The sequence below is a fragment of the Hemiscyllium ocellatum genome, chromosome 31 (genome assembly GCF_020745735.1).
Source record: "Hemiscyllium ocellatum isolate sHemOce1 chromosome 31, sHemOce1.pat.X.cur, whole genome shotgun sequence".
Classification (NCBI taxonomy): domain Eukaryota; kingdom Metazoa; phylum Chordata; class Chondrichthyes; order Orectolobiformes; family Hemiscylliidae; genus Hemiscyllium; species Hemiscyllium ocellatum.
The window spans coordinates 2,205,248-2,233,147 of NC_083431.1; the positions used below are offsets into that span (position 1 = coordinate 2,205,248).

General features: G+C 41.6%; 1 protein-coding gene across 2 annotated transcripts in view; it reads right to left on the bottom strand.

The window, feature by feature from the left end:
- Positions 1–27,900, bottom strand: part of smg6 (SMG6 nonsense mediated mRNA decay factor) — a 412,281-nt gene that overhangs the window by 98,807 nt on the left and 285,574 nt on the right. For both annotated transcript variants that reach the window (XM_060848421.1, XM_060848422.1), the window contains 2 exons: positions 21,370–21,546; positions 15,076–15,225 (listed from right to left, as the gene is read on the bottom strand). In XM_060848421.1, the coding sequence (XP_060704404.1) occupies positions 15,076–15,225; positions 21,370–21,546 (327 nt within the window). The remainder of the gene's footprint in view (positions 1–15,075; positions 15,226–21,369; positions 21,547–27,900) is intronic.

Consider the following 27,900-nt stretch of genomic DNA (forward strand, 5'->3'; position numbering starts at 1 on the left):
AACTATTCACTTATTTCATTAATGATCTGAACAAAGGAACTGAGGCACGATTGCTAAGTTTGTACATGACATGAAGATATGTGGAAGAACAGGTTGTATTAAGGAAGCATGAAGATGCCATTTCCCTAGCTAAGCTGTTCCAGTACAGTTACAACATTGGCATCTATCCAACAATGTGGAAAACTGCCCAGGATGTCCTATGCACGAAATGCATGACAAACTCAACCTGGCCAATTACTGACCCATCAATCTACTCTTGATCACCAGTAAATTGATGGAAGGAGTTGGCAAGAGGCTCCTACTGAATGATAACCTGTTCACTGATGCTCCTGAGCTCACTGAACCTTTATTCTAACATGGACAGATGAGCTGAACTCAAGAAGGGAAGAGAGGGAAACTGCCATTAAGGCAGCATTTCACTGAGTATGGTATCCAAGAGCCCGCGCAAACTTTAAGTTAATGGAAATAAGCAGAAAAATCTCTCTGCTGGTTGCAGTCATTAAGGAAGATAGTTGAAACTGTTGGAGGTCAGTTGTCTCAGCCATTCCACATGACCAAGAAACAGCTGGAGGCGTAGGATACTGGAAAGGCTGTGGACAGCATTCTGACCATTGTACTAAAACCTCCAGGAGTTCCTCGAGGTAATGTCCTTGGCCCAACTTTCTTCAGCTGTTTCATTAGTGACGTTCCCGCATTATAAGGTCAGAATTGGGGTTGTTTGCTGACTGCTACACAATGTTCAGCACAATTTACACCCTTAGATACTGAAGCAGTTTGTATCCAAATACAGAAAGGCCTGAACGACATTCAGACGTTGGCTGATTAGTGGCAAATAATACCCAGGCCTTGCAAGTGTCAATCTCCAACGAGAGAATCCAACCATTGTTCCTTGACACCTGATGGTATTACCATCACCAAATCCCGTATTGACACCCTGGGTTACTGTTGAGAAACTGAATTGGACTAGCCATATGAATACAATCACTACAAGACCAGGTCAGAGGCTAGGAATCGTGCACTAAGTATCTTAGCTCCTACTTTCAATGGCCTGTGAATCATTTAAAAAGCACAAGTCAGGTGTGTGATGGAATACTCACCACTTACTTGGATGACAGCAGCTTCAACAACACTCAAGATGTTTGACACCATTGAGGACAAAGTAGCCCATTTGACAGTCATCTCCTCTTTCAACTTCAACATTCACTCCCTCTACCACTGAAGCTCAGTGGCAGCAGGTTGTACCATCTACTAGATGCCTTGAGAAATTTACCAAGGGTTCTTAGACAACACCTTCCATATGCCAACCATGACCAGCTGGAATGACAAGGACAGTAAATAAATGTGAATACCACCACCTGCAATTTCCCCTCCAAGCCATTCATCATCCTGACTTCGAAATATATTGTGCTCCTTCAGTGTTGCTGAATCAAAATAGAACATAGAAGAATACAGCAAGAACAGGCCGTTCAGCCCTCAATGTTGCACCAACCTGTGAACTAATCTAATCTTGGAATTCCCTGCTGAACAACAATGTGGGAGACCGTACTTTCCAAGGACCACAGCTTGTTCCCACCTCATCCCAAGGGTGATTCAGGTGGACAATAAATACTGGCCTAACCAGAATTACCCACAGGGCCTGAATACATACTAAGGCTTTTTTAGGTTCAACATTATATCTCCCCTTTAATATTTCATGTATCTTGCCATGAAACCCAGAACAATTAATAATTTGCATAGTTAACTCTTATAAGCAACCAGCACTGTTAAATATTTGCAGAATCACAGCTGTACTAAGTTGCCTTTTTTTAACCATCAAAATGATTTTATTCGATTCCCTGAGAGGGATATTTCAGTTAGTGTGGGACAATTCTCATTTTGCACAATTGAAAAACTGCAAGGGTTTCAATTGGCTGTAAAAATACAGGATCCCCAAGTGGGTCTCAATGGCAATGCCATAAGCCTCAGCAATACACTACAAATAATCCTGCAGAGTGGTCACAGAGAAAGTAAATGCAACAGTCAGCAGTAACACTGACTAAATCCACAGCAGAGCCCATGCAGACAGCTATATTCCACAGCATGTAGAGCCCAATACAGCAATGATTGCCTTCTTCAAATGAGAGTCAACAACAGGTATGTCGGAGTCTAGCTTTGTCTGTTGAGACCCCAGGTAGCTATGCCATCCAACCTGCTTCAAAGATATGGATAAGCACCTGGAAGCTCAGAGATGTAATTATTCAGTGAGGTCGTCTTTACAGATGGGAAGGGGGAGGTCAGGCACTATAGTCCAAATGAGACTCACTGCTGTGGAAATGAAATAATGCTCTTATTCAAACTGGTTGAACTGTACCAAGCTCAGCAGGAACAAAATGCTGCCAACTAGAGGTTGCCAAATATTCTTCTTTGCTGAGCCCTTCTTTGCAGAGATTTATGTCTAAAAATGTTGCATTTTGCAAAGACGACAATTTATTTTATTGTTTTGTAACAGAACATTCTTTAAATAGCTCAGTCGTAATAATCACTTGCCTTTCAGAGTAAACTGTCCTTATATCCAGTGAATGAATAAAAGTGTTCCAAGGCTCAGAGCTATCAGAACTATATTATTGAACGAACATAAGAGAAAGCTTAGTGACCTTCCCTTATCTCAGTGATGGGGATCAGCTTGTTTGCTGCTTACATATGTTGTGAAATCACAGTTTGAGGTCTTGGGAGTTATACTCACAAATTAATCTCTGCATCTGATGGCTTTATGGACTCCATGAGAGTTCTCAGGCCTCCACAAATGTATAATTAAGAGAATAACATTAGAGTTGTATGAAAATCAGTTGCAGAAAAAAATGCTGTATTTCACACATGTAAAATCAGGACCTTGATAATATTTTACTGCCCTGGAAGTGAGAAACCTTGATAGAAATGTTCACTACCTTCTATTGTATTTCACATTCACAAAAGAGCTTATCGTGGGAAAACAGGACTATAACTGCGTAGGTTGAAAGATGTTTATAGATTGAAAATGAACATCAAATAGACAAAAATAACAATAGGAACACATTACAAGAAAGAAAGTAGAGATTGAAGTGGATGATGCCACACTGGAATGAGTTATTAAGTTTTGTTAAGTTAGGTTAACAGAAGATGGCAGATGTGACACAGACATGAGGAGGAGGTTAGAGAGAGCTCGAAGTAACTTTGTCAAGATGAAGGGTATGTCAACAAGCTTGTAACAAGGAGAAACCTCACAGGATGCAACATTCTATTCACTTTCCTGTCTACCTCAGGAACTTGAGCAATAAGTAAAGATCTGTGGAAGAAAACGGAGGTCTTTGAAATGTGGACGCTATGATGTCTGCTAAAAATTCCATAAACAGACCATGAGACAAATAAAGAGCTGTTTGAAATTGCAAGATCAAAAAGTGACATCCAGAAAAGAGCAAGGAAATCTTTTGGTCATTTGATCAGAGCTCCAGCGATCTCTTACAGAGGGGGAAAGGCAGCAGGGCTCAATCTTTCCGTATTTGGATAACAGATGTCACAGGGTGGTTATAGATGGTCTCTGGTAGGTATGAGAGGATGAGACAACAGATCTCCTGGCAGGAGGAGCGACAAGCAACAGATCTACTAGTAATGTAGTCCCTGGTTTCACTTCAAACTTAGTCACTACATTAAATATATTCTTTCTGAATCTAAACTCTACTGCACTACATTTAGCTTATTGAATCGAAGCAGGCTACTCTGCCCACAATGTTTGTGGATAGCTCAATCAAAGTTCTGCACACTTCAAACAGCCAGATGAGCTAACCAGACTACTTACATCTACAGGGGTCTGTTTGTCCATGGCATGCTATAATGTTTAAGGAATGCTTCATGCATGTTCAAGGAAGAACATGTTATCATCTGACTTGGCACTCAACAGCTTCTGGACTCAGCAACAACTTTAGGGAATAACTTCTGCCTCCATCTTGCTCAAGGTATTTTTCTACTTTCCCATTTTTGATTTGTTAGGTTAGACTTTGTCTCGGTTCTTTCCTTTTATCGTTACGTTGCATCGACAGTTTTTATGCAGCAATTCACATATCTCCTCAGTTCTGACAAAAGGTCATTGACCGATGAACAAGGAATAAGCCTAGGCCACTTGGCTTTCTCAGCCTGCTTTCCCATTCAATACGATCATGGCTGATCACATTTTAACCTCAACTCTACATGCCTGCATATCCCCGATAATCCTTCATCACCTTGGGAATAAGAATCTGTCACCTCTGCCTCAAAAATATTTAAAAGTTCTGTCGAGAAAGTCTAAAGAGTCTCAACTCTATCGGAGAAAAACTGTTTCCTCATCTGCTTTAAATGGGTACTCCTTGTTTTTAAACTATGACCATTAGCTCAATATTCTCCTGAACTGTACAACTAAAACATTAACGTTCCCTCCACATAGGCTACCTGACATGCTGAAATTTTCCAGTTTTAATCTGCTAATCCTACATTACATGCTTTGTCCCCATAGCCTTGCAAACACTTCCGCCACATTCCATTTAGAAAATCCCTATTGAATTTGCTTCCATCATCTTCTGAGACAGTGTATTTCAGAATACAGTAAATCACTGTCAAAGAAATAGTCCTCATCCCGCCCCTAGTTCTACAAATCTGTGTTGTCAGGTGTAATGGTACAGATTGCTAAATAGAAGCAGCAGTCCTATGGGGGGAAATGTTCAAAGTTCTTGTTTAAGTTCTGGATGTAGGTTTGCTCGCTAGTATGGTGATGAAACGTCTGAAAACGAACTTTCTAGCTCAATGAGCAAACCTACATCCAGAACCTCAACCTGAGCTACAAATCTTCTCAAAACTTGCTGTTGTTTTAGTATAAAGCTGGAAGGTAAACCAAAGTAGTGAAAATTGAAATCCTAATTTCTGACATGTGTTGAGTTAATGACCAGTTAGAGTTATATGGGGTAGAAATACATATTGCATAAAATGGAAAACATGGGGAACAAAGCGATGAACTGACTGGTCTGACCCACCAAAATTTTATTCTCTATTAGTCAGCAAAGAGTAATATTGTGCACAATGTATAAACAGCTTTAAATCCAATTCTGTAGGTTTTATTTTGGGAAGCTGGATTAACATTACCCCAGAAAAGTGATTTCAATCTTCAGTACTATATCACTTGAAATGATATAGCTGTCCCAGGATCACACTAGAAAATAGTTCAGTCATATTTACAAGTGGTGATTCAGAACAATAAAGGATAATGGGAACAAATCAAAGGAGTCAGGCTGCACAAGAACCAGGAATTCCTTGAGGGTGCAAGAGCAAGGTTTCAGCTATTGCAGGATTACACTCTCAGGCATCTTTTGTGGAGATGCTGCAAAAAACTACAAAAATAAAAGTAAGTCTCTAGGCGGGTTATTGCTTGTCTAGATAACAGGATACAATATTTTAGTTAGAAGGTTTTAGCAGACAAACCAGTGGAACCTCAGGGAAAGCAGTGAGTCTTAAAATGCAGTTATTGCTCAAGGAAACTAATGTTGCACTCTACTTGAAGAGTATATCCGAATGGGCATTCTTCATTGAATCTTTTACAATACATCAGCATTTCCCATCCCATTCTTTAATAAAGCACACCAGGGAAGTTAAGGATAGTATTAACAGGAAGGTTCAGGCTCATTATACCTTCATGTTCTCTGGCCAGCACTGGTTTTGGGCTTGCTGCAATGCTCCAGGGAAGCACAAGCTGGAGGAACAACACCTCATTTCCCATTTGGGGACCCTCCTGCTTCCAGGACTCAATATGGAATTCAATCAATTTAGGCCTGAACAATTTCTCCCATGACCTTACCTCAACAAACAGACACCAGGTCTTGTTGTCACACAGTTTGCTATCACACCATCTCATTGTCAGCTACGAGTGGTTCCAATTAGCAGCTATTGATTCCCCAGGTTGACCTTAACACATTCGTCTGTCCGACTGTTGTCGTCTCTCTCTGGGTTTCAATTCTACCTCTTGTTTATTTTGCCCCACCTGCACCCCATCTTCTGTATATATGTCTCAACCTTTTCCTATATCAACTATATCACTTCAACTATGTCACTGGACCTGTAACATTAACTCTGTTTTCTCTCCATGAATGCAGCCAGATCTGCTGGGTTTTCCCAGCAATTCCTGTTTTTGTTTCCAATTTGCAGCATCTGCACTTCTTTGGTCTATTGGTTAACACCCTGGTAAACCTTTTCTGTTCCCTCTCCAAAGTTTCCGCATCGTTCTGGTAATGTGGCGACCAGAATGGAATGTGAGATTCCAAATGTGGCCGAGCTAAAATTCTATACAGCTACAACATGTTTTGTCAATTTTTAAACTCTATACCCTAACCAACGAAGGCAAGCATGTCACACGCCTTCTTGACCACCTTATCCACTGTGTCACAACTTTCAGGGAACTGTGAACTTGCAAACTCAGATCTCCCTGTACATTAATTCTTCTGGATGTAGGTTTGCTCGCTGAGCTAGAAGGTTTGCGTTCAGACGTTGCGTCACCACACTAGATATCATCAGTGAGCCTCTGGATGAAGCACTAGTGGTAAGGCCTGCTTTTTTTTGTGTGTTTAGGTTTCCTTGGGTTGGTGATGTCATTTCCTATGGTGATGTCATTTTCTGGTCTTTTTCTCTGGGGGGTGGTAAATGGGATCCAAGTCAATATGTTTGTTGATAGAGTTCCAGTTGGAATGCCATGCTTCTAGGAATTCTCGTGTGTCTCTCTATTTGGCCTGTCCTAGGATGGATGTGTTGTCCCAGTCAAGTGGTGTCCTTCCTCATGTGTATGTAAGAATATTAGTGAGAGGAGTCACGTCTTTTGGTGGCTAGTTGATGTCCGCGTATCCTGCTGGATAATTTTCTGCCTGTTTGTCCGATGTAGTTTTTATTACAGTTCTTGCAAGGCATTTTGTAAATAACATTTATCTTGCTTGTTATCTGTATAGGGTCTTTCAAGTTCATTAGCTGCTGTTTTAGTGTGTTTCTGGGTTTCTGGGCTACCATGATGCCAAGAGGTCTGAGTAGTTCTGAGAAGTCTTTGATATAGGGGAGAGTGGCTAGGGTTTCTGGACGCATTTTGTCTGCTTGTTGGGGTTTGTTGCTGAGAAATCGGCAGACTATATTCATTGGGTACCCATTCTTTTTTAATACACCATATAGGTGATTTTTCTCTGGTCTGCGTAGATCCTCTGTGCTGCAGTGTGTAGTGGCTAGATGAAATAATGTTCTGATGCAGTTCCGTTTGTGGGTTTGGGATGATTGCTTTTGTAGTTCAGTATTTGGTCCACAAGAGTTGTTTTCCTTGTTGCTAGTTTGAAGCTCCCCATTGGCTGTTCGCTCTACTGCCAACATCTAGGATTCCTAGATCTTTTATATTTATTTCAAACAGGGGTCCCAGCATTGCAAATTAGGTTTATTGTCACAAGTACTCATATGAGTACACTGAAATGTTTACAAGTTACCATTTATGGTGCAGCCTTAGGTAGAAGGGTACCTAGGTCCATGGGGAATACCAGTGTGATAAACCCCCCTTCCTTCCGAGCGGCACGAGCAAACCTCCCTACCAGGAAATTAGTCTCTATGTTCAATGACTAAGCCAAGTATCTCAATCCATTTTACCAGCTCACCGTGAGTCCCATTTACCTTCATCTTGCCTGCCATGAGGGACCTTGTCAAAGTCCTTGCAAAAGTCCAGATAGATTACATCCCCATTGCTGTCCTCATCAATCGCCTTTGTCACTTCTTCAAAAAACTTAATTAAGTTTGTGAGACATGACCTTCCCTGCACGAAGCCATGCTGCCTATTGCTAATAAGTTCATATTTTACCAAATGTAGGTAAGAATCTTCTCTAATAATTTCTCTACCACTGACATAAGACTCACCAGCCTGTAATTTTCCAGATTATCTCTGTTGCCTTTCTTAAACACAGGAACAATGTTGGCTTGTCTTCTGGGTCCTCTCCTGTGACTAAAGTGGATAGAAAGACTTCACACATGATCCCAACAATTTCCTCCCCCAGTATTGTGGGATAGATTCCATCAGATCCTAAGGACTTGTCTCCTTTAAGATTTTTCAAAACACCCACCATCCCCTCTTTTTTCATACCAATATGCCCCTGATATACAGATAGATATTTGTTAGTGACTTCACCCACTTCCTCCAGCTCCAAGCATAAACTTCCTCCTTTGTCCTTGAGTGGATCTACCCTTTCTCTAGCTACCCTCTTGCTCCTAATATACACGTAAAACACCTTAGGATTTTTCTTAATCCTGTTTACCAAAGACATTTCATGATTCCGTTAGCCTCCCTAATTTCTTGCTTAAGTTCTTCTCTGCTTCCTTTAAATTCTCCAAGGACTCTGTCTGTCTTCAGCTTCCTAAACCTTACCTTTGTCTCCTGCCTAATATTGTAGTAGTTAGTATTCCACCAATTTAACACTTACACCCGAGGACTGTTCTTATCCTTATCCCTAAGATAGCTTATACTTACAGAGCATGTCACTGTTACCAAAATGCTCCCCCACTCTAACTTTGATCACCTAACTGGGCTCATTCCCCAAAACCAAGGTCTGGTATGGTGCCTTCTCTAGTTCAATGTTTTAAATATTGCTTCAAAAAAAATCTCCAAGTTAATAAACTCCCCCCACTCAAGCCCCTAGCACTAATGGAACCCCACTCAATGTAGGGGAAGTTAAAATCACCCACCACAACAACCCTATTGCATTTACATTTTCCATAATCTGTCTGCATATCTGCTCCTCTACCTGCCACAGGCTGTTAGGAACTTGCAGTATAACCCCAAAGTAATTGCACCTTTCCTATTCCTGAGCACTACTCATATTGACCTTGCTGGATGAGTCCAAGGTGCCCACCCTTAGTACAGGTGTTAATTTAGCCCATATCACTAACTGATATGTATTAATCCAAGTTCATCAGCCTTACCTGCCATACTCCTCAAGGTAAAACAAATATATCTCAGCTTGCCAGTTTTTTTCTGCTTTTCCTCTTAACCTTATTGGCCTTTGACCAACTCCTCCTCAGTCATTTTCCTTGCTGATCTACTATTCTGATTCTTGACCACTGACACAAACCTCTCCGAGTGACATGAGCCAGCCTCCGTACCAGGAAGTTAGTGCCCTTCCTGTTTAGGTGCTACCTCCTCTTCTTAGATAGGTCCAATCGGCCCTGGAAGACATCCCAATGACCCACATATCTGAAGCTATCCCTCCTACATTACCTCTTTAGCCACATATTAAGCTGTGCTATCTTCCTATTTCTGAAAGCTGGTAGTTCCAAATAAACCTGTTGGACTGTAACCTGATGTTGTGGGATTTTGAACTTTGTCCATCCCAACACCGGCACCTCCACATCATTCCCGTTCTAAACCTCACTGGCATGTAGCACACAGAGGAATCCCAAGATTACAATCCCAGACACCCTGCTTTTCAATTTATTACTTAATTCCCTGAACTCCCTTTGCAGGACCTCATCGCTATTCTTGCCTATGCTATTAGTGCCAATGTATACCTCTAGCTGCTCACCCTCCCTTCTGAGAATGTTCCCTTCAAACTCATCCTCCGTCCTCAACATCCAAGGCTCCAGATATACCTTTCAGATGAATCTGTACATTGTTAAATCTAGTCTTCTGTTCACAACGTGGTCTCCTCTTCACTGGGGAGACTAAATGCAGACTGGCTGTCTGCTTTGCAGAACACCTACTTTCTGTCCTAAAAATGACCCCAAGCTTTCAGTTGCCTGTCACTTCAACACAGCACCATGTTCCCATGCGAACATTTCTGTCACAGGCCTTTTGCTGTGTTCCAGCAAACCTCAACACTAGCTCGGAGACAGCATCTCACTTTGGCTTGGGGGCCTTGCAGCCTCTGAGACTCAATATGAGATTTAATAACTTTAAAGCCCGAATCTATCCTTTTTTTTAAACCACCCTCACACCCAGTGCTGTTATGACATGGGTTGCTTTTAGCAAACAAACCCATTTTCATTCACTCTTGAGCTGTTAGCACAATCTTTGCTACCCTCAGCTCTCATTATCGCCTACTCAGCTTCTCTTCTGACCTGACCTCAAGTTCATCTGGACCATCTCGGACACCTCCATCCCCTTCCTGGATCTCTCCATTTCCATCTCCGGTGACTGACTCAACACTGAGATCTACGGCAAATGAACCGACTCTATCAGCTACCTGGACTACACTTCCTTCTCCCCCACTCCTGTAAAAACGCTATATCTTACTCTGAATTCCTCCACCCGGGAGGAGCAATTCCACCCTAGGACATCTTAAATGGCCTCCTACTTCAAGGACCACAACTGCTCCTACTCCGTGGTCAACAATGCCCTCCAGTGCATCTCTTCCACTTGCTGCACCACCACCATTGAACTCCACCCTTCCAACTGCAACAAGGACTGAACACCCCCCTCCCCGGGCTTCACCTTCCATCCCACTAACCTCCGGATACAGCGCATTACTCTCTGCCATTTCCACTACCTACAGTCAGACCCCATCACCAGAGATATATTTCCCTCCCCTCCCCTATCTGTGTCTGCAGAGACCATTCCCTCCATGACTCTCTCGTTAGGTCCATGCCCCTCAAGAGGTGTAAAACCTGCGCCCACCCATTCCCCCCTCACTTCCATCAAAGGCCCCAAAGAATCCTTCGACATCTGGCAGAGTTTTCTGCACATCTAACCATCTCACCTACTGTGTCCATTTCTTTTGATGTGGTCTCCTCTACATTGATGAAATAGGACGCCAACTTGCGAACATTTTAGAGAACATCTTTGGGACACATACATCAAACAACTCCACTACCCTGTGGCAGACCACTTCAACTCCCTGTCTCACTCCCACTCCACCAAGGACATGCAAGTCCTGGATCGGCTCCACCGCCAAACCTTATCTTCTGCTTTGGGACCTTCCAACCACACGGCATTGACGTTGATTTCACTAGTTTCTTCATCTCCCCTCCTCCCACCTTATCCCAAATCCAAACCTCCAACTCGGCACCGCCCTCTTGAACTGTCCTACTTGTCCATCTTTCTTCCCACCTATCAGCTCCACCTTCCCCTCTAACCTATCGCCACTCCCCTCCAACTGCAACTACTTATTGCCTTCCCAGTTACTGTCCCTTCAGCCCCACCCCCAACCCTCCTATTTATCTCTCAGCCCCTTGCCCCCACATTGCTGAAGGGTTTATGCTTGAAACGTCAATTCTCCTGCTTCGCGGATGCTGTCTGACCTGCTGTGCTTTTCCAGCGTCACACTTTTTGATTTCTCTTCTGTTCTGACCTGCCATCCATAATTCCCTTGTTGCCTTTTCATATCCCTCTCTCTTGTTCGGGTCCATCTACACCTATCTGTTCACCTCACTATCAACCTTGCCTTCAGCATAAATACCACGTTTTCCTAGCTGCTATCAGTTCTGTTAGAGTCACCAGACTTGAAACATTAACTCTGTTTTCTTCTGTCAGATGCTGCCAGACCTGCTGAATTTCGCCAGCAATTTCTGTTTTTGTTTCTTTTGGCAGAGGCTGATTAACTTGACACAACGCTTCACTGAAACTTGTTGCATCCATTTCTGTAATTAGCTATGGTGACTCCAACTAACTTGGTGCCTGGTTCAGGAAGATATGATGGTATCTTCCTGAAGGTGGGGTCACGTTAAGGTAATACTTGGTTAGCTTACAGAAAGCTATGATGTTAGCCAAGCTGAGAAATGCAACTGTTTTCCAGGACTAGTGAAATTTCGGAGGGGGTTAGCTTGGAAGCAGAATTACAACATTATGAATAAGACAGCATAGACTGTCACATTAAGTCAGCTTGTGGGAAAGATCAACCCTTTTTTGTGATCAGTTGGGTGCCTGATTCACAAAGAACTGGATTCCCATATTTATTAACATTTGCATCAAATTACTGAGAAACCCCCCCAGGCAGGTTTCACAGTCAGTATTCATTCATGAATGTGGGAGTGGCTGGCAAGGCCAGCATTTGTTGCCCATCCCCTAATTGCTTTTGAGAAGGTGGCAATGGGCTGAATATACAGTTCACATATTCTGCCCATACGGATAAATCACATTAACAGATTATACCTCGGCAATAGTTAGTCAATACACTGAAACTGATGATGTGTATGGGACTTTGGATAGCCTCTGATAGATTTGTACGTCCGGATCCTGGTGATGGGCTAAGTGGAGTAGTCAATAACTTCAGTAATCCAGAATATTCTCACTCTGTCTAGTTTGGCTATTAGTTCAACAATTCTGGTTAGGAGGGTTAACTCAGCTCAAACCTTCCATTGTCTCTTTGACCAAACTTAAACCAGTGAGTCCACAAATGGATGTTAATGCGAAATCACAAACTGGCAGAGACAAGGAAGTGAAAAGCATATCAAAAGAGTTGTTTAGCAGGGAAGTAGTGCCATCACAAGAACAAGGCTCAGGCGAGCTCGGGAATGCGTCTACAAGAGAGTAGTAGTGGAAGGGAGTTTCTCAAAATGGAGAACTGTGACAAGTGGTGTTCCACAGGAATCCATGCTGGGATCACTACTGTTTGTGATATACATAAATAATCTATAGGTATTCTGATTAGCAAGTTTGCCGAATACACTAGGATTGGTGGAGAAGCAGATGGTGAAGGGGACTGCCAGAGAATGCAGCAGAATATAGATAGACTGGAGAGAAATGGCAGATGGAGTTCAATCCAGGCAAATGTGAGGTGATGCATTTTGGAAGATTCCAATTCAAGAGCGAGTTACACAGTAAATGGAAAAGCCCTGGGAAAAATTGATGTACAGAGAGACCTGGGTGCTAGGCCCATTGTACCCTGAAGGTGGTAATGCAAGAGTGGTCAAGAAGGTATATGGCATGCTGTCCTTCATCGGATGGGATATTGAGTGCAAGAGTTGGTATGTCATGTTATAGTTGTATAGTACTTTGGTTTGGCTACATTAGGAATACTGCATACAGTTCTGGTCACCACATTACCAAAAGGATGTGGATGCTATGGAGAGGGTGCAGAGGAGGTTTACCAGGATGTTGCCTGATATGGAGGGTATGGATATATGAGAGGTATAGATAGGGTGGATAGCAAGAAGCTTTTTCCCCAGAGTGGGGGACTCAATTACTAGGGGTCAAAGTGACAGGAGAAATGTTTAAGGGAGATGTGCATGGACAGTTCATACAGAGGGTGGGTGCCTGGAATACGGTGCCAGCAGAGGTAGTAGAGGATGGTACAATAGCTGAAAATGTGTCGCTGGAAAACCGCAGCAGGTCAGGCAGCATCCAAGGAGCAGGAGAATAGGCGTTTCGGGCATGAGCCCTTCTTCAGGGAAGGTACAGTAGTCATTTAAGATGTGTCTTGACAGACACATGACTGGCCAGGGAGCAGAGATCCTTAGAAACTAGGCGACAGGTTAGATAGAGGATCTGAATCGGTAAAGGCTTGGAAGGCCAAAGGGCCTGTACCTGCGCTGTAAATGTCTTTGTCCTTTGAGGCCCTATGAGTTAGCATGATGGTAGTCGGGGGGGGGGGGTGGATTGTGGTATGAAAGGTGAGGTTAAGGGAAGAAAGGAGGATAAAATAATCACGTGACAAAATGCCAAGAGAAATATAAAATGAAGGTTGAACACAGCAGAAATAAATAATTATTTCAGGAAAAGTTTGAGGTGGGAGAAGAGGTCTTCAACAACAAAACTGGAACAGGACTTGGAACTGCAGAACCGATTAAAGGAAAACAAGACTCATCAGTCCATCTCACTTGTACTACAATCTTGGTTTAAACCTGTTTGGACTGTATACATTCCTCCTTCACATTAGGAACCTGTCCATGTCCTATTTGATAAAAGCATACAAAGCAGGAGTAGGCCATTCAGGTTCTTGAGTTTCCTTCCCTATTTTAATTTGGTATGGAGTTGATCATTGATCCAGATTACTTTAGTTTTAACTGGAGTTCTCACCCATGGACTGGCAACAGTTTATTCTGCAACTCAAATCTGAAGACTGTACTATCTACTCTTCTAATGACACTTGTGGCTTTAGTTAATAACCTCATCCTATACTAAAGTCACCTTCTACATAAACTTGTAATGTCCTTTCGAGATTTGCAGAAACAGGATTTGAAAACGCGACACTGTGATTAACCTGAAATGGAGCTCCTCTCTGCTGTTGAGGGATCCCTGGCAAAGAACAAAATACAATATGTGTGGGAGCTTATTCAGTGAAAATTGCTGTTGAGTCCTGCATTTCATCAAAGATTAAAGTTAAAAAATACATCATTGACTGCAAAGCACCTCTGGGACATTCTTGGGTTTTGTAAGGCACTACATAAATGTACATCCTTTGCTCTTTTTTCCATGAAATACTATCCTCTCTCTGTTGCTCCAGACTCTTACCTGAGACCTCTAGGGGTCATGGTCTTGACGTTAAGATCTGTGCATAATGAATTAAGTATAGGAAACAGTGCAGAGAGCTTGGTTGTAATGTGATGCAAGCCAAATTTCAGTGGTTAAAGAGTTAATGGAACTAAAGCTGGAACTAATCCTTTCAAAAATAAGAAATCAGTTCTAACTGGTGCACAGGTTAACAAAGTCAGTGATTGATTTTAATGATTTTAGTACGAGACACTGAGACCTGAACAGTGAGTTCAAAATGTAAAAACATATAACTAACTTGAATAAATGCGTCTTTGGGAGAAGTCGTCTGAAAACATGTTTTTTTCTGAATGGATAAATCCAGGAGAAAGCATCCGACGCTGTTGATATTAACATTTTAAAACATTTATCTTACTTTTAAAAGGTTAAGCTGGGTTTGGAAAAATAACTTGAGTCTGTTCAGGACCAAAGCCAAAGCCTCGAGGGCACACATGTGCATTTTCCCAAAAGGGTCTTTGGTTTGCCTATTTTATAACCAGCTCTGCATAGCACAAAAGTTTGAAGCATATGGCTAGACAGATGCTTCTGGCTCCTATTCAAGGCTGACAGAAAAGAAAGAAAAAAAGATGGAAAGTTTTTTTCCCCGAGTGAAGAGCCTTGGGTACCTGGATTTTTTCCTGTCTGCGCTGCTGCTCGGCAAATCTTTTAGTTAGCGCTTGCTTTTTTGCCCTCAATTCCTTTATATCATCTTCCCCTTCACTGCCATCGGGCTCAGAGCTTTGTCCCTCGTATTCTTCAATGATGACATCTTCTTCCTGTACACAAATGGTTGGCAACAGAACTGAAGTGAGGAACAATGAAAAATGAGACTGCTACTAACAAGATACAGCAAGGCCCTGCCATCTTCAATATTCAGCTCTATACATTAAACAAAAGCACAGGAACACAGACTTGAGCCATGTCATATTCATGCCTCACTGATTAATAGTGCCTTGATAAGAATAGAAGCTGCCAGAAATCTAGATAAACATGGATTCTCAAGGCAGTCTGGTAGCTCTAGTGAACTCCAAACCTAGCAGATTCCTAAATTCAAATTCTAGTAACGACTGATATTTGACCATGCCTTGCCAAATGGATAAATGTTCCACATCAGAATGTTTAGACAGACCAGGTACAGTTTTGTGCCATCACAATGCACTGCTGGTCAGGGAGGCAAAGCTACAGAATTGGGCAGCTAACCACATATAACAAGCACAATCCACACAAAGCAAGGATCTATCCTGCAGTCACCCCAGGCAGCCTTAAGGGTCTGCTTCCAAATACCTCACCTGGCTTTGTGCAAAGGACTGGGACCTGATCATCTCATCCATCACTTCTTAAGTGGGAAAACATTTTTTGAAACATATTCCACACCATTGCACAGCTGAGTCATTCACTCATGAGAATTCACTGTGTAGGTTGAGTCCTTGGACATCACTCCAGCCAGAGCAACACAGCTCTAGGCCTTATGTGCCACAGCACATTACTCGGAGAGTATATATAACTGATGGAATATTCATTGTACTGCTAGCTATTGAGAGTATGTTCAACAAGCATTGTCATCGAAAAGGTCACTGTCAATCAAAGGCTTTTGTACAAAATACAAAAAAAAACCCCAGGAGGCTACACCCTAGCTTCTAGTCAAATCTTCTCCCGATTTGTAAGTGGTGACTCATATCAGAGTACAACTGCACAGACCTTGTCAGCCCAAGGAGCTCTCCTGCAGGTGTAAAGCCTGAACAGCAAAAGCTAACAGTCAGTCATTAGCCAGCATGGACTGATTGTGCTGTCAGGAGTATGAAGGCCAATCTCTGCCTCTACAGTTGCTTCTTGAGATTAGCTAACTCAGCAGATACCAGGTTTGAGTTATGGACTTTGCTAGTCAGCATTATTCAGGAGCAAGACCACACGCTAACATTTCAATGACTTTACCAATCACCAGGAGGAGGTAACATTTCAAACATAAATGGCATAAAGTTCTCACCGTGCAGGAATACCACATTAAAACCTACTCAGTCTCCACATTATAAAGAACTGGCTAGTCTGCAGCACTCCTCAGCTGTCCAGATAATGCAAGGACCACATCATATCAGCAGTCCACAGAAAGCCAGGCAGGAGAGAGAAACAGTAAAACTTAGCAATAAAATAGAAGTTAGATAATTAGGCATTTAAAAACCCTGACCATTATAATTTTTGGCAGGATTCAATATTGAGCAGATTTTTAAAGCAATTGTCAGCAGTGATTTAAGTTTTGGGGTTTATTATAATATTCCACTATGAAGACACCGTGGTATGGAAAGAGGTTTGAACTTAAATAACTGAACGGTAGACTTGTTGGTGTCTGCCTGAGGCTACATTAATACACTGTTGATATTGGATTCAGACAGCATAAACCCTTGGCTGGAGAGGCACCAGCAGTCTCAGAGCACTGAGTTTACTCTCTAAGTTTCACATCAGATGTACATGTACAGCATTGACAGCTTCTGAATCACAACAGAGTGAAGCACAGGGCTCCACAATCATGTATGTACACTAGTTAATACTGGCAACTGGCTCATACTGTTACCGATCAAATATTGTATTTAGTTTAAAGGGGAGAGGGAAGACAAACACTGGCGTGCCTTCTGTATGCCTCACAGATAGCAGCTTTGTATCAAAAGCCACCAGTTTCCATCTGCTTGAGAACATTAGATACAAACAAATATCTATGACAATAAAATGAGCCAGAAAGATGAGGCAAGGATTAGAGTGAAAAACTTGCTGGCTTGAGACTATACAATACCATGTGGGCTGAACAATCCAGAAGTTACACAAGGTTGCAGCTCTGTTCTGAGTGGGCTATGACAGCGGTGGGAATGTAATAAATCACTTCAGTACCCAGGAAAGAATGCCCACTCTCAGCAGCTATCCACAAATAAATATAAAACTGTACATATCAGATTAGGACAGGTTAAGACTGAGACTTAATATTTTTGGCAGTAAGAAAAGTACTGATGCTTACAATAGAGGCTGACACAGGAAGGTCTGACGGGGTCTGTGAACCTCAACAGAAGTCAGCATTTTTAACACTGGGCGGTTTTAAAGCAACTTTTGTTAGTGATTTAAGTTATCATTTAGGCTATCGAAGAATGAAAACTGGCATGGGTGTGGCTGACTATAAACTGTGACCCCAACACAATGAGGTGAAATAGATACCCTTTGCAGCTCAAATGTCTGTGAGATATTCCAATATGATATTTTAAAGATTTATTCTATTTGCCCTGCATAAATGTGTTCAGCCCTTAGAGAGGGCCAGCTGTCGCTGGTTTAAAATTATTAGAAAAAAAACCTGAAAGATTCAGAATAAATGGGTTTTCTTTCCGATAGTGACATCTCCAGAAAGTTGAGAGATGTTGGCTCCTTGTGTTATTTTCTGGCAGCACATGAAGGTCCTTGCCTCACTGACAGCAGCTTTGAGACCTTCTGTACTGTAGATCTGTGAGTCATTAACCAAGTAAACTGGATTGTGGCAGAGATCAGGCATTACCACTGCACCTTTCTGCCAATTACAAATTTCACCATCTTACCTTGGTTCTGCTAAAATATTATTTAAATTGACAAAATCCTCTCAGGACTTAAATCAGATGCTAAGTATTTGCTGGCAACAATCACTAAACAAAAGAATGCTCCCTTGGTAATGTGGTACTTTCCAGGCTCCTCTTTGCCAACTAATTATCAAATATTTGGAACAAGTACCCTTCCCTTCCTTCTTCCACCCCCAATCCTACTCCCCCATTTTATCTTTAAGGCAGTGACTGGGGAAGTTTGAAAGACATCTGTTTGTGTCTGATGCATTCCCTACATGGTCATTCTTCATATCAGCCTCGACAGTAAGAGTAGGAGACCACTCATCCACAAGATACTTCAACGGCAAGCTCCTACAGGACTTGAATGACACACACAAAGCATGGGTCATGATGAGTAGCAGGAACTTTGTGGTTTTCCCCTCTGTAGTCTAGGGACACTGGGGCTAAATACATCAAACCTAATGTTACTCTGTTAATATACTGAAAAGGATGGAAGGGAGAAGGCAAGGGCCCAGTTGAATTTCAATTTGTTGGAGCATTTTATATGGTTGAACGTACAGTAACATAGAAAATATTGCAGAGTCATGTTGTGGACAGAAAAAACTGTATTTATTATGCATCTTTAATATATCAGATCATCCCAAAGTCTTTGTAGGAGCATTATCAGGCGGACCTGACATAGAGTCCCATAAAGATATATTAGGACAAGTGACAGAAAGGTTGGTCAAATAAATAACTTTCCAGCAATATCATAGGATCACACAGGGTTAGGGATAATATATTAGTTTGGATAGATAATTGGCTAACCAACAAGAAGCAGAGTGTCAGGATAAATAGCTCTTTTTCTGGTTAGCAAGCTGTAACTAGTGGGGTGCCACAACATTCGGCCCTTGGGTTCAACTATTTATAATCAATATTAATGATGTGGATGTGGTAACAAAGTATTATAGCCAAATCTGCAGATGACACTAAAACAGGTAGGAAAATGATCTGCAAGGTAAAAAACCAAGGAATTTACTAATACATACGGAGAGATTAGGTAAGTGGGCTAAAGTTTGGCAGTTGAAGCTAAGATGGATAAGCATGACGTTATTTATTTTAGTCAGAGGAACAGAAAGGCAACTTATTATCTAAATGAAGATAAATTTCAGCGTGCTTTGGTGCAGAGGGATCTGAGTATCCTTATGCACGAATCACTGAAAACTGGTCTACAGGTACAGCAGGAAAACAGGAATTCTGGCATTTATTGTTGAAAGAAATACAGTTTCAAAGTAGGGAAGTTTTTACTTCATCTATACCGACATTTGTAAGATTGCACCTGGAGTACTGCGTACAAGTCTGGCCCCCTGACTTGAGGAGTGATGTAGTTGTATTGGAGGCAGTTCAGATGAGGGTCACTAGATTGAACCCAGAGTTGAGGGGTTCATCTTATGAAGAGAGATTGAGTAATTTAGGCTGATACTCTTTGGAGTTTAGAAGAATGAGAGGAGATCTAATTGAAGTATATAAGTTGGTTTAAGGGAAAGTAGATGTAGAAAGGATATTTCCTCATATGTGGCAATCTAGAAAGAAGGATCATTAGTTTAGCAGATTTAAAACACAGATGAGGAGAAATTATTTCTCTCGAAGGATCATGTCTCTGCGGAATTCACAATCGAGAGTACAGTGGAAGCTGGGTTATTGAGTAAATTTAAGGAGGAGCTAGACAGATGTTTAATTATTAATGGTTTGAAGGGTTATGAAGAGCAGGCAGGAAAGTGGAGTTAAGGCCAGGGTGAGATCAGCCATGTTCGTATTAAATGGCAAAGCAAGCTCAAGGGTTGAACTGCCTGCTCCTGCTTCTACTTCCCATCCTCTTACAAAAAGAGGAAAAAGAGGTGGAGAGGTTTGGAGAGGGAAATTGTCAAGATATCAGAGGCCAGAATTGGAACAGTACACATATTACAAGTTTGTGGGACTAGAAGAGATTACAGAAATAAGGAAAGGCCTGATTTGTAAACAGAATGAGAATTTAAAAATAAGACAACTTTAACGAGGTCAGTGAGCACAGGGTAGCCACTAGGGCACAGGCAGAAGAGTTTTGAAACACTTCATATTTAGAAGCTAGAATACATGGGAGGTCAGGAGGGATGTGCAGGAATTATAAAATCCAGAGGTAAAAAGGCACAAATGAGGGATTCAGCAAGAGACAAGTTTAGGCAGAATGGAGTCAAATAATATTATATTAGACATGGATGTGTGTTGTAAGTTCATCACAGAAGCAATGCAATACCAAGGCTATAAAGACTGGTGACAGTTGACAGGGATAGGGATGGAAACAGTAGCTAGGCATTGGAGTTTGCCGATGGGACCAAAGACATCTTTTGGTCTTACAAACATTTAGTTGGAGAAAATAGTTGTTCAATCAATGCTGGATGTCAGACATACAGGCTGAGAATTATAGACAATGGGGAGAGACTGAAAGAAGTGGTGCTGCTAGTTTGCTGGACATCAAACATGGGCGGCACTGGAGATTTCAAGATTGAAATCTAAAGATTTGTTGGGTAAGGATACTCTGTGATATGGAACAAAGGCTAGTTAATGGAGCCACTGTACAGTGCATACCTGTTAGGATCAAATCACCTGATAGAATAGGCTACTCATGTACCAATGTTTCCTTAAATTACCAGCTCCTAACAGTATATACTTTTATCTCGGTGTAAGAACTCTTACTTTTGTGGTCAAGGTGATAAGGGGAAAGAGGTGGTGCCTTCCTGCTTTCAGTTGGAGTTACTGTAGTGCTGACAGCCATCATGAGCTCTGATAACCAACATGGCAGCTCATCAACTAGAGATGTCATCAAAAAACAGAAACACACAAAGGCTGTCAGGAATTTGTTTACATAGACTATTCAATCCATTAATAAACAGAGCCCAAGCAGGAAGCAGCTGATTCAGCTCTGCATTGTCTAATCTACGTGAGGGATGCACAAGTTCATGCATCCACGTGATGAATCGATTCCGAGGGAGAAAAGAATTTAGTGAATAAAGGACTGGGGATAGTGCAGCTTTAAGGGAGCATATGAAAAAGCAGGAACCAGCAAAATCCCTAATCATATCAGGATGTGGGCTGCTGCTCAATTTTCCACACAAACCAATGAGTTTGTCTCTTCCTGTATCAGTGCTCCAAGCAGGGCCCCCTGTGAAATCAGTGCCACAGCTATAAACTTTATCCTATTCCTGAACCTTGACCTTTCCGAGGTTAGCTCCATTAAATCATCCATTTAAAAGTGAAATAGAAAACAGCATGTGGATCTCGTAGCAGCAGTGGAATTTCAGGAAATGGAACAAAAAAAAACCCTCTGGTGTACTGTACCTGATCCTCCAGTTGTTTTCCCTGCTGGCTTCCATCTTCCTTTCCCAGGCTGTCTGGGATGGGTGCCATTGACACATACTTTCCACCCTTGAATGCCAACAGAGGTTCTTCTTGGCCGCACAGAGCTTCCAGGAAGTACTTTAGCACTGTGACCCTTTTGCAGTCAGCCGCTATTACCTAGTGTTTTGGGGAGGAAATCAGAACATTAAGCAGGGGGTAAAAACCACAGTGTTGGTCAAATGCCAAAAGGCTGATGAAAAACGTGTCAAACAAAACTTAGACTACAGGGGAGGGGTTGCACTGAGACTGGGTTGGGGAAAGCATCAGGAGCCACAAGAATGGTCACAAGGTGGTTCACATGCTTGCACCAGTAGTCACTATGTGCAACCAAATTCAAGAGAAAGGAACAGTGTGAGGACGGAGCAGCAAATTTCAAAAGTTTAAGTCACTAAAAGGAAACTGAAAAGCATTTCCACAATAGCATCAACTTCCTCCTTTCTCTAATTTTAGCCACCTATTATCATACTACTTGTCAGCCACTTGACATGAGCATGATCCATGACCACAAAACCAAAATCTTAGGCTTGACCTTAAGCCAGGGGGCACAGACATTAAGTCATTTCTGTGTTTTTTTTCTGGTCAGGAGGCTTACTGACACTCCTCCAAAGTGCTGACTACACACAGCACTAATTCTGAAACCATAATGCTTGTTTTTCATTACAAATTATTGTACTGAAATTGACAGCATATTCTTGACAGATGGATAAAACATTGCATTTTTACATTTAACAAATGTAAGGGTATTTGAGTCCAAATGTATTTTTCACAACATGGAATACTGTGTTATGAAGATATGGCCTTACTGTACTTTTAAGAGAGTAAAAGCCGGCAGTGACAGCACCAAGTGTTTTCAAGAAGACACAACATAACATGTAGTCCAGCTACTGGGCTAGCTGGTTGCCTGGAAACAACAAAACAGAATTGAATTACGCTAATCAGTTTAAATTATACCCCCAAAAATACCAAATTCCAATCAAGTTTGAATTGAGTATATTGACAATCTTAAAAGCCAATGACACAATTCAATGCTTTGGGGTCTAAGACAGGGAAAAGTGAACAGTTGGGAGGAGAACTGCCACCAGCCCAACAGCTGTAGACTGCCAGTCAGAACTCTCTGAGAGGTATGTGTCTAGAGAAGGAGCTTGCACAAGGAAAAAACACCAACACAGACCTGGAGAGCCAATCTACCGACAAAGATAGAGACAAGATTCAACCACTGGTGGAGTTTTAAAATTTAAATTTTTCTGTAAACCTTAATTGAGAGTTTTATCAGACTAGTATTATAGAAGAAAAGGTAAAAGATACGTTAGGGGAAGGAATTATAAATAGCTGTTAGTTAATTATTCTCTGTTATACTTTAAGCAATAAAGTTGTTAATTTTTACTTTAAATAGTTCTTGGCCACTCAAATTTTTACAGATTACTGCATGGGATAAATCTTTTCTGTGTTGTTGGTTTTAAATTAAGCAGGAGGGTTTATCCAGTGTTGTAACACTTTGGGGGCTCGACTGGGATTTGAACTGTTTTAGACAGATTTGAGTAGATTTGGAGGTATGAAAAATCCCAACAGATTTAAACACTTGCAGGTTAAGAGTCCTACTTCTTTAAATAAAATGTAGGTGAGACAATTTGTTTATGTGTTGCTGGTCAAAGCACAGCAGGCCAGGCAGCATCTCAGGAATAGAGAATTCGACGTTTCGAGCATAAGCCCTTCATCAGGAATAAGAGAGAGTAGCCAAGCAGGCTAAGATAAAAGGTAGGCGAATTCTCTATTCCTGAGATGCTGCCTGGCCTGCTGTGCTTTGACCAGCAACACATTTGCAGCTGTGATCTCCAGCATCTGCAGACCTCATTTTTTACTCGGAGACAATTTGTTTACTTTTGGTGACTTGTGGTTCATCAAATTTAAAGTGAAATGGCTCTTAAAATTGCTAACGAGGTTCTAGGATTCTCAAATTTGCCAAGAAAGTTTAGAAGGAAAGAAAAAGACCATACATTTAGGATTAGTAAATAAGTTAGATTTGGGTTTAACCAAGGACAAAAGTAAAGCTGAAACTATAAAGAAGTTACTCAAACACCGAGGTGTGTCAGAGAAACAGACAAGTGCAGTCAAGGTAGAAAAACTTCAATTACAATTGAGGAAAATGGAGTTAGAAAATAAACAAAGAGAGAGAGAAAGGGAGAGAGAGAGAGAGAGAGAGAAGTCAGGGAGAGGAGAGGAAAAGGAGAGAGAAGGTTCTTGGCTGAGCAAAGATGTAGAGCAGAAAGGGAGAGAGAATGAGAGAGAAGAGAAAGAGAGGGAAAAGAAAGCAAGAGAAAGTTCTTAGCTGAGGAAAAAGAGAGAATTTGAGCTTGAGAAGTTGTGACTTAGTCATCCAAGTTAACAGATGGAGATTAAATGAGAAAGTAGTGATACATAAAAATATGTCAAACCTCTGCCACATTTTAACGAGAAAGTTGTTGAACCCTTCTTTATTTCTTTTGAAAAATTGGCTAGGAAGATGGAGTGGTCCGAGGATTTATGGGTAATGCTAATTCAGACTAAACTGGTAGGCAGAGCGAGTGAGGTATTTGCCGCACTGTCCGATGAGGTGTTAAGAGATTACGAAGAGGCTAAACAGGCTATTATAAGTGGTTATGAATTGGTACCAGAAGTATATAGACAGTGGTTCAGAAACATAAAGGAGGAACCAGGTCAGACTTCTGTTGAGTTTGAAAAAATTAAACATAGTCATTTTGATTGATGGGTATGTGGTTTGAAACTAGATAGGAGATTTGAGGTTCTAAAACAGACTATTCTGCAGGAGGATTTTAAAAGTTCATTTCCAGAGATGATAAGAAATCACATGGAGGAACAGAAAGTTCAGTTAGTGAGAAGGGCAGCAGAATTAGCAGATGAGTACATGCTTCTGCTAGAATTTCATTTTGTGAGGGATAGTAATTGAGAGAAGGGGAGATTGTGCACTACTAAACCAAGAATTGAGTGCATTGGTAAGAATTTACCACAGGTTAAAAAAGAAGCCCAAGAGGGTGGAAAGGAGGTGAAAGGCCTCAGGTGTTTCCACTGTGGTAAAGTGGGACATGTAAAGTCACATGTAAAAAAAAGGCACTGCCGGAAAAGAAGCTAATCAGTGGCCTTAGTGAAGCCAGTAAAGAATACCCCAAGAAGAGCCAAGTAGCTTCAGGAGAGGGCACAGCCGAGGCAGGGGCTGGGTGTGGCATTAGTACCTGATCTCTACAAAGACTTCACCTCTGTGGGTAAAGTTTACTCAGAAAGAACAGGGGGAGAAGGACAAGAAGTTATAATTTTGAGATACAACAGATCTAAACAGTCGCCAATAGTAAGGGATGCGCGAATATGCATTTTTTCTGACATGTTACCCGAGAGTGTGGTAATTTGTGGGATAGATGGACACAAATTTAGCATTCCCGTGTGTAAGATCAGGTTGGAGCGCCAACTCAAGACTGGGGAAGAAACAGTGGGAGTGATTGACAGAGTCAGTTCCAGGAATTCAGTTTGTTCTTGGGAATGATTTGGCAGGATCCAAGTTGGGAGTGACACCCCTTGTTGTAGACAAGCCCAAGGAAAACTAAGAAACCGAGGAGTTTAAACAGAAATATCCTGGTATTTTCCCAGACTGTGTGGTAACCACAGCCCACTATCATAAGTCACAGCATGAAGCAAAAAGTAAAGAGAAAAATGATGGAGCTGACATTCAGTTAGGAGATATCCTGTTTAACGTAATGGTGCAGGAAAAACCTGAACACACAGAGGGTCAGACAGAAGTGTTTAGTCCTGAAATGCTAAGGGACTCGCAACAGCAAGACAAGACAATAAATGAGATATATGGGGATGCATACTCTGAAAAGGAAGCAGAGAATATTCCGGAGAGTTATTATCTGAAAGATAGAATCCTCAGACAGAAATGGAGACCACGGCAGAGGAGAATGGGCTGAAGTGCACCAGGTTGTGTTGCCGGTAGCATCCAGACAGGTGGTGTTACGGGTAGTACATGAACTACCTGTAGGAGGTCACTTAGGGGTACGAAAGACTGAGGCAAAGGTGCAAAAACATTTTTATTGGCCTGGATTGCACAAGGGTGTGGTTAACTTTTGCCGTACGTGTCATATATTCCAAATGGTAGGTAAGCCACAGGGGCTGAGAAAACATTTGTTGCTAATTTGCAGACTTGACGAACCTTTTATGCAGGTTATAATTGATTGTGTAGGTTCACTCTCAAGAACTAAAAGTGGGAAACAGTATTTGTTAACAATAATAGATGTGTCTACCAGATTTCTGGAGGCAATTCCATTCCGGACTATCAAGGGAAAAAGGATAGTAGAGGAGGTAGTAGCTTTCTTCACATGGTATGGGTTACCCAGAGAGATTCAGTTTGGCTAAGAGTAAGGAGGTTATGGATAGCTAGGTATACAGCACTTTATATCCAGTGTGTATCATCCTGAATCCCAGGGAGCTTTCGAAAGGTGGCATCAGACCCTGAAGACCATGTTGACAGCGTACTGTCAGGATCACCTGAATGATCGGGATAAAGATATCCCATTTGAATTGTTTGCCATTAGAGATGCCCCAAAGGAATCTACTTAGTTCACTCGCTTTGAGTTTATATTTGGGCATGAAGTGAGAGGTCCTTGGAAATTAATTAAAGAAAAAGTTGAAGATCTCACATTTAGGTTATGTCTTGGAGGTGAGGGAGAGACTAAATCGAGTAGGTAAGTTAGCTAAGCAGTACCTAAAGAAGGTACAGTGTAGAATGAAGCATGTGGCAGATAAAAGCTCCGAGACTCAGACATTTTCTCAAGGGGATGACGTGTTAGTACTATTGCCAGTGATAGGAGATCCCTTCAAAGCCAGGTTTAGTGGTCCCTATCAAATTGAGAAAAAGTTGAGTCAGGTGAATTATTCAATAAAGATGTCAGATAGAAAAAAAGGTAGCGTGTGAACATGTTGAAACCGGATTATACGAGAGAGAAAGAACTGAAGAAACAGGTGTTAGCTACTGCCCTGCAGAGTGAGGAATCAAATCCAGATGATGTGGATTTTGTTATGCCTCAAAAGAGATTAAAAAATGGAGAAGTCCTTGAGGAGTGGGATCCTTTAGCAAGCTCTCTACCTCAGGAGATAGAATGCAGTTCAAAGATTTGTTACTGCAATACAAGGACATATCTAAGAATCAGATGGGGAAGACTAATGATATTGTATATGAAGTAGACAACACCCCTATTGGCTTAACCCTTTCAAAGCCAGACAAGTCCAGATGGAGGTGGAGGTGGAGGCCACGTTCGAGGGGACATCAACAAACCAAGCCAGAGCGAGTGGAGTTCGCTGATCATTTTAGTTCCCAAACCGGATGGGACTCAATGGTTCTGCGTGACTTAAAGGAAGGTCAATGCCATTACAAAATTGGACTCATATCAAATTCCTAGACTGAAGGACTGTCTTGGGAAATTCGGACAAGCCAGTTGCATCACCAAGTTGGACTTAATGCGTGGTTACTGGCAGTTACCTTTATCAGAGTCAGTGAAAGAAATTTCCACATTTGTAACCTCAAATGGGCTATATCTGTTTAAAGTGATGCACTTTGGAATGAAGAACGCATTTGCCACATTCCAAAGACTCATGAATAGAGTTGTAGTTGGGTTAACAAACTGTGCAGTCTATTTGGACAATGTAGTGATCTTTAGTAAGTCCTGGATATATCACCATGGTAGAGTTGGCAGAGCTCTTTGAATCACTATGAGAAGCAAAACTTGTGATAAACTTAAATAAAATGGAATTCATGAAAGCAGACGTGGCGTTCATGGGACATAATATTGGTCATGGAAGGCTGACCCCACGGAACGTAAAGACGAAGACTATCGAGGAATGTCCAAGACCAACCTCGAAGAAAGAGGTGCTTCGATTCTTGGGACTCAGCAGATTTTATCAGAAGTTTGTTCCAAACTTCAGCAGCGTAGCGGCACCATTAACAGGTTTGCTGAAGAACAACACAAAGTTTCGGTGGACAGAACCATGGCAGGAGGCATTCGACCATTTGAAAACAATATTAACCACCAAACCTTTCAAAATCTTTTAAAGTCGCCACTGATGTTAGTGATATACGATTGGAGCTGTATTCCTACAAGAAGATCAGGATGGGATCGAACTGCCAGTTGGTTAGTTTTCAAAGAAGATCAACATCCCCCAGGGGAAATACTCCACGATCGAAAAAAAACTATTGAGTTTGGTCGTGACCTTACAACATTTTAATGTGAATGTCATGAACAACATGTCGGAGATGGTTGAGTACACTGACCACAGTCTGCTTACATTCTTAGAACACTTTTAAGACAAGAATATGAGACTATTTCATTTGTAACAGACTTTTAATTTAAAAATCGTACATGTTGCGGGCCAGAAGAATGTAATCACAGACGGATTATCATGGATTTAACTGAGAGAGTTTAGATGAGA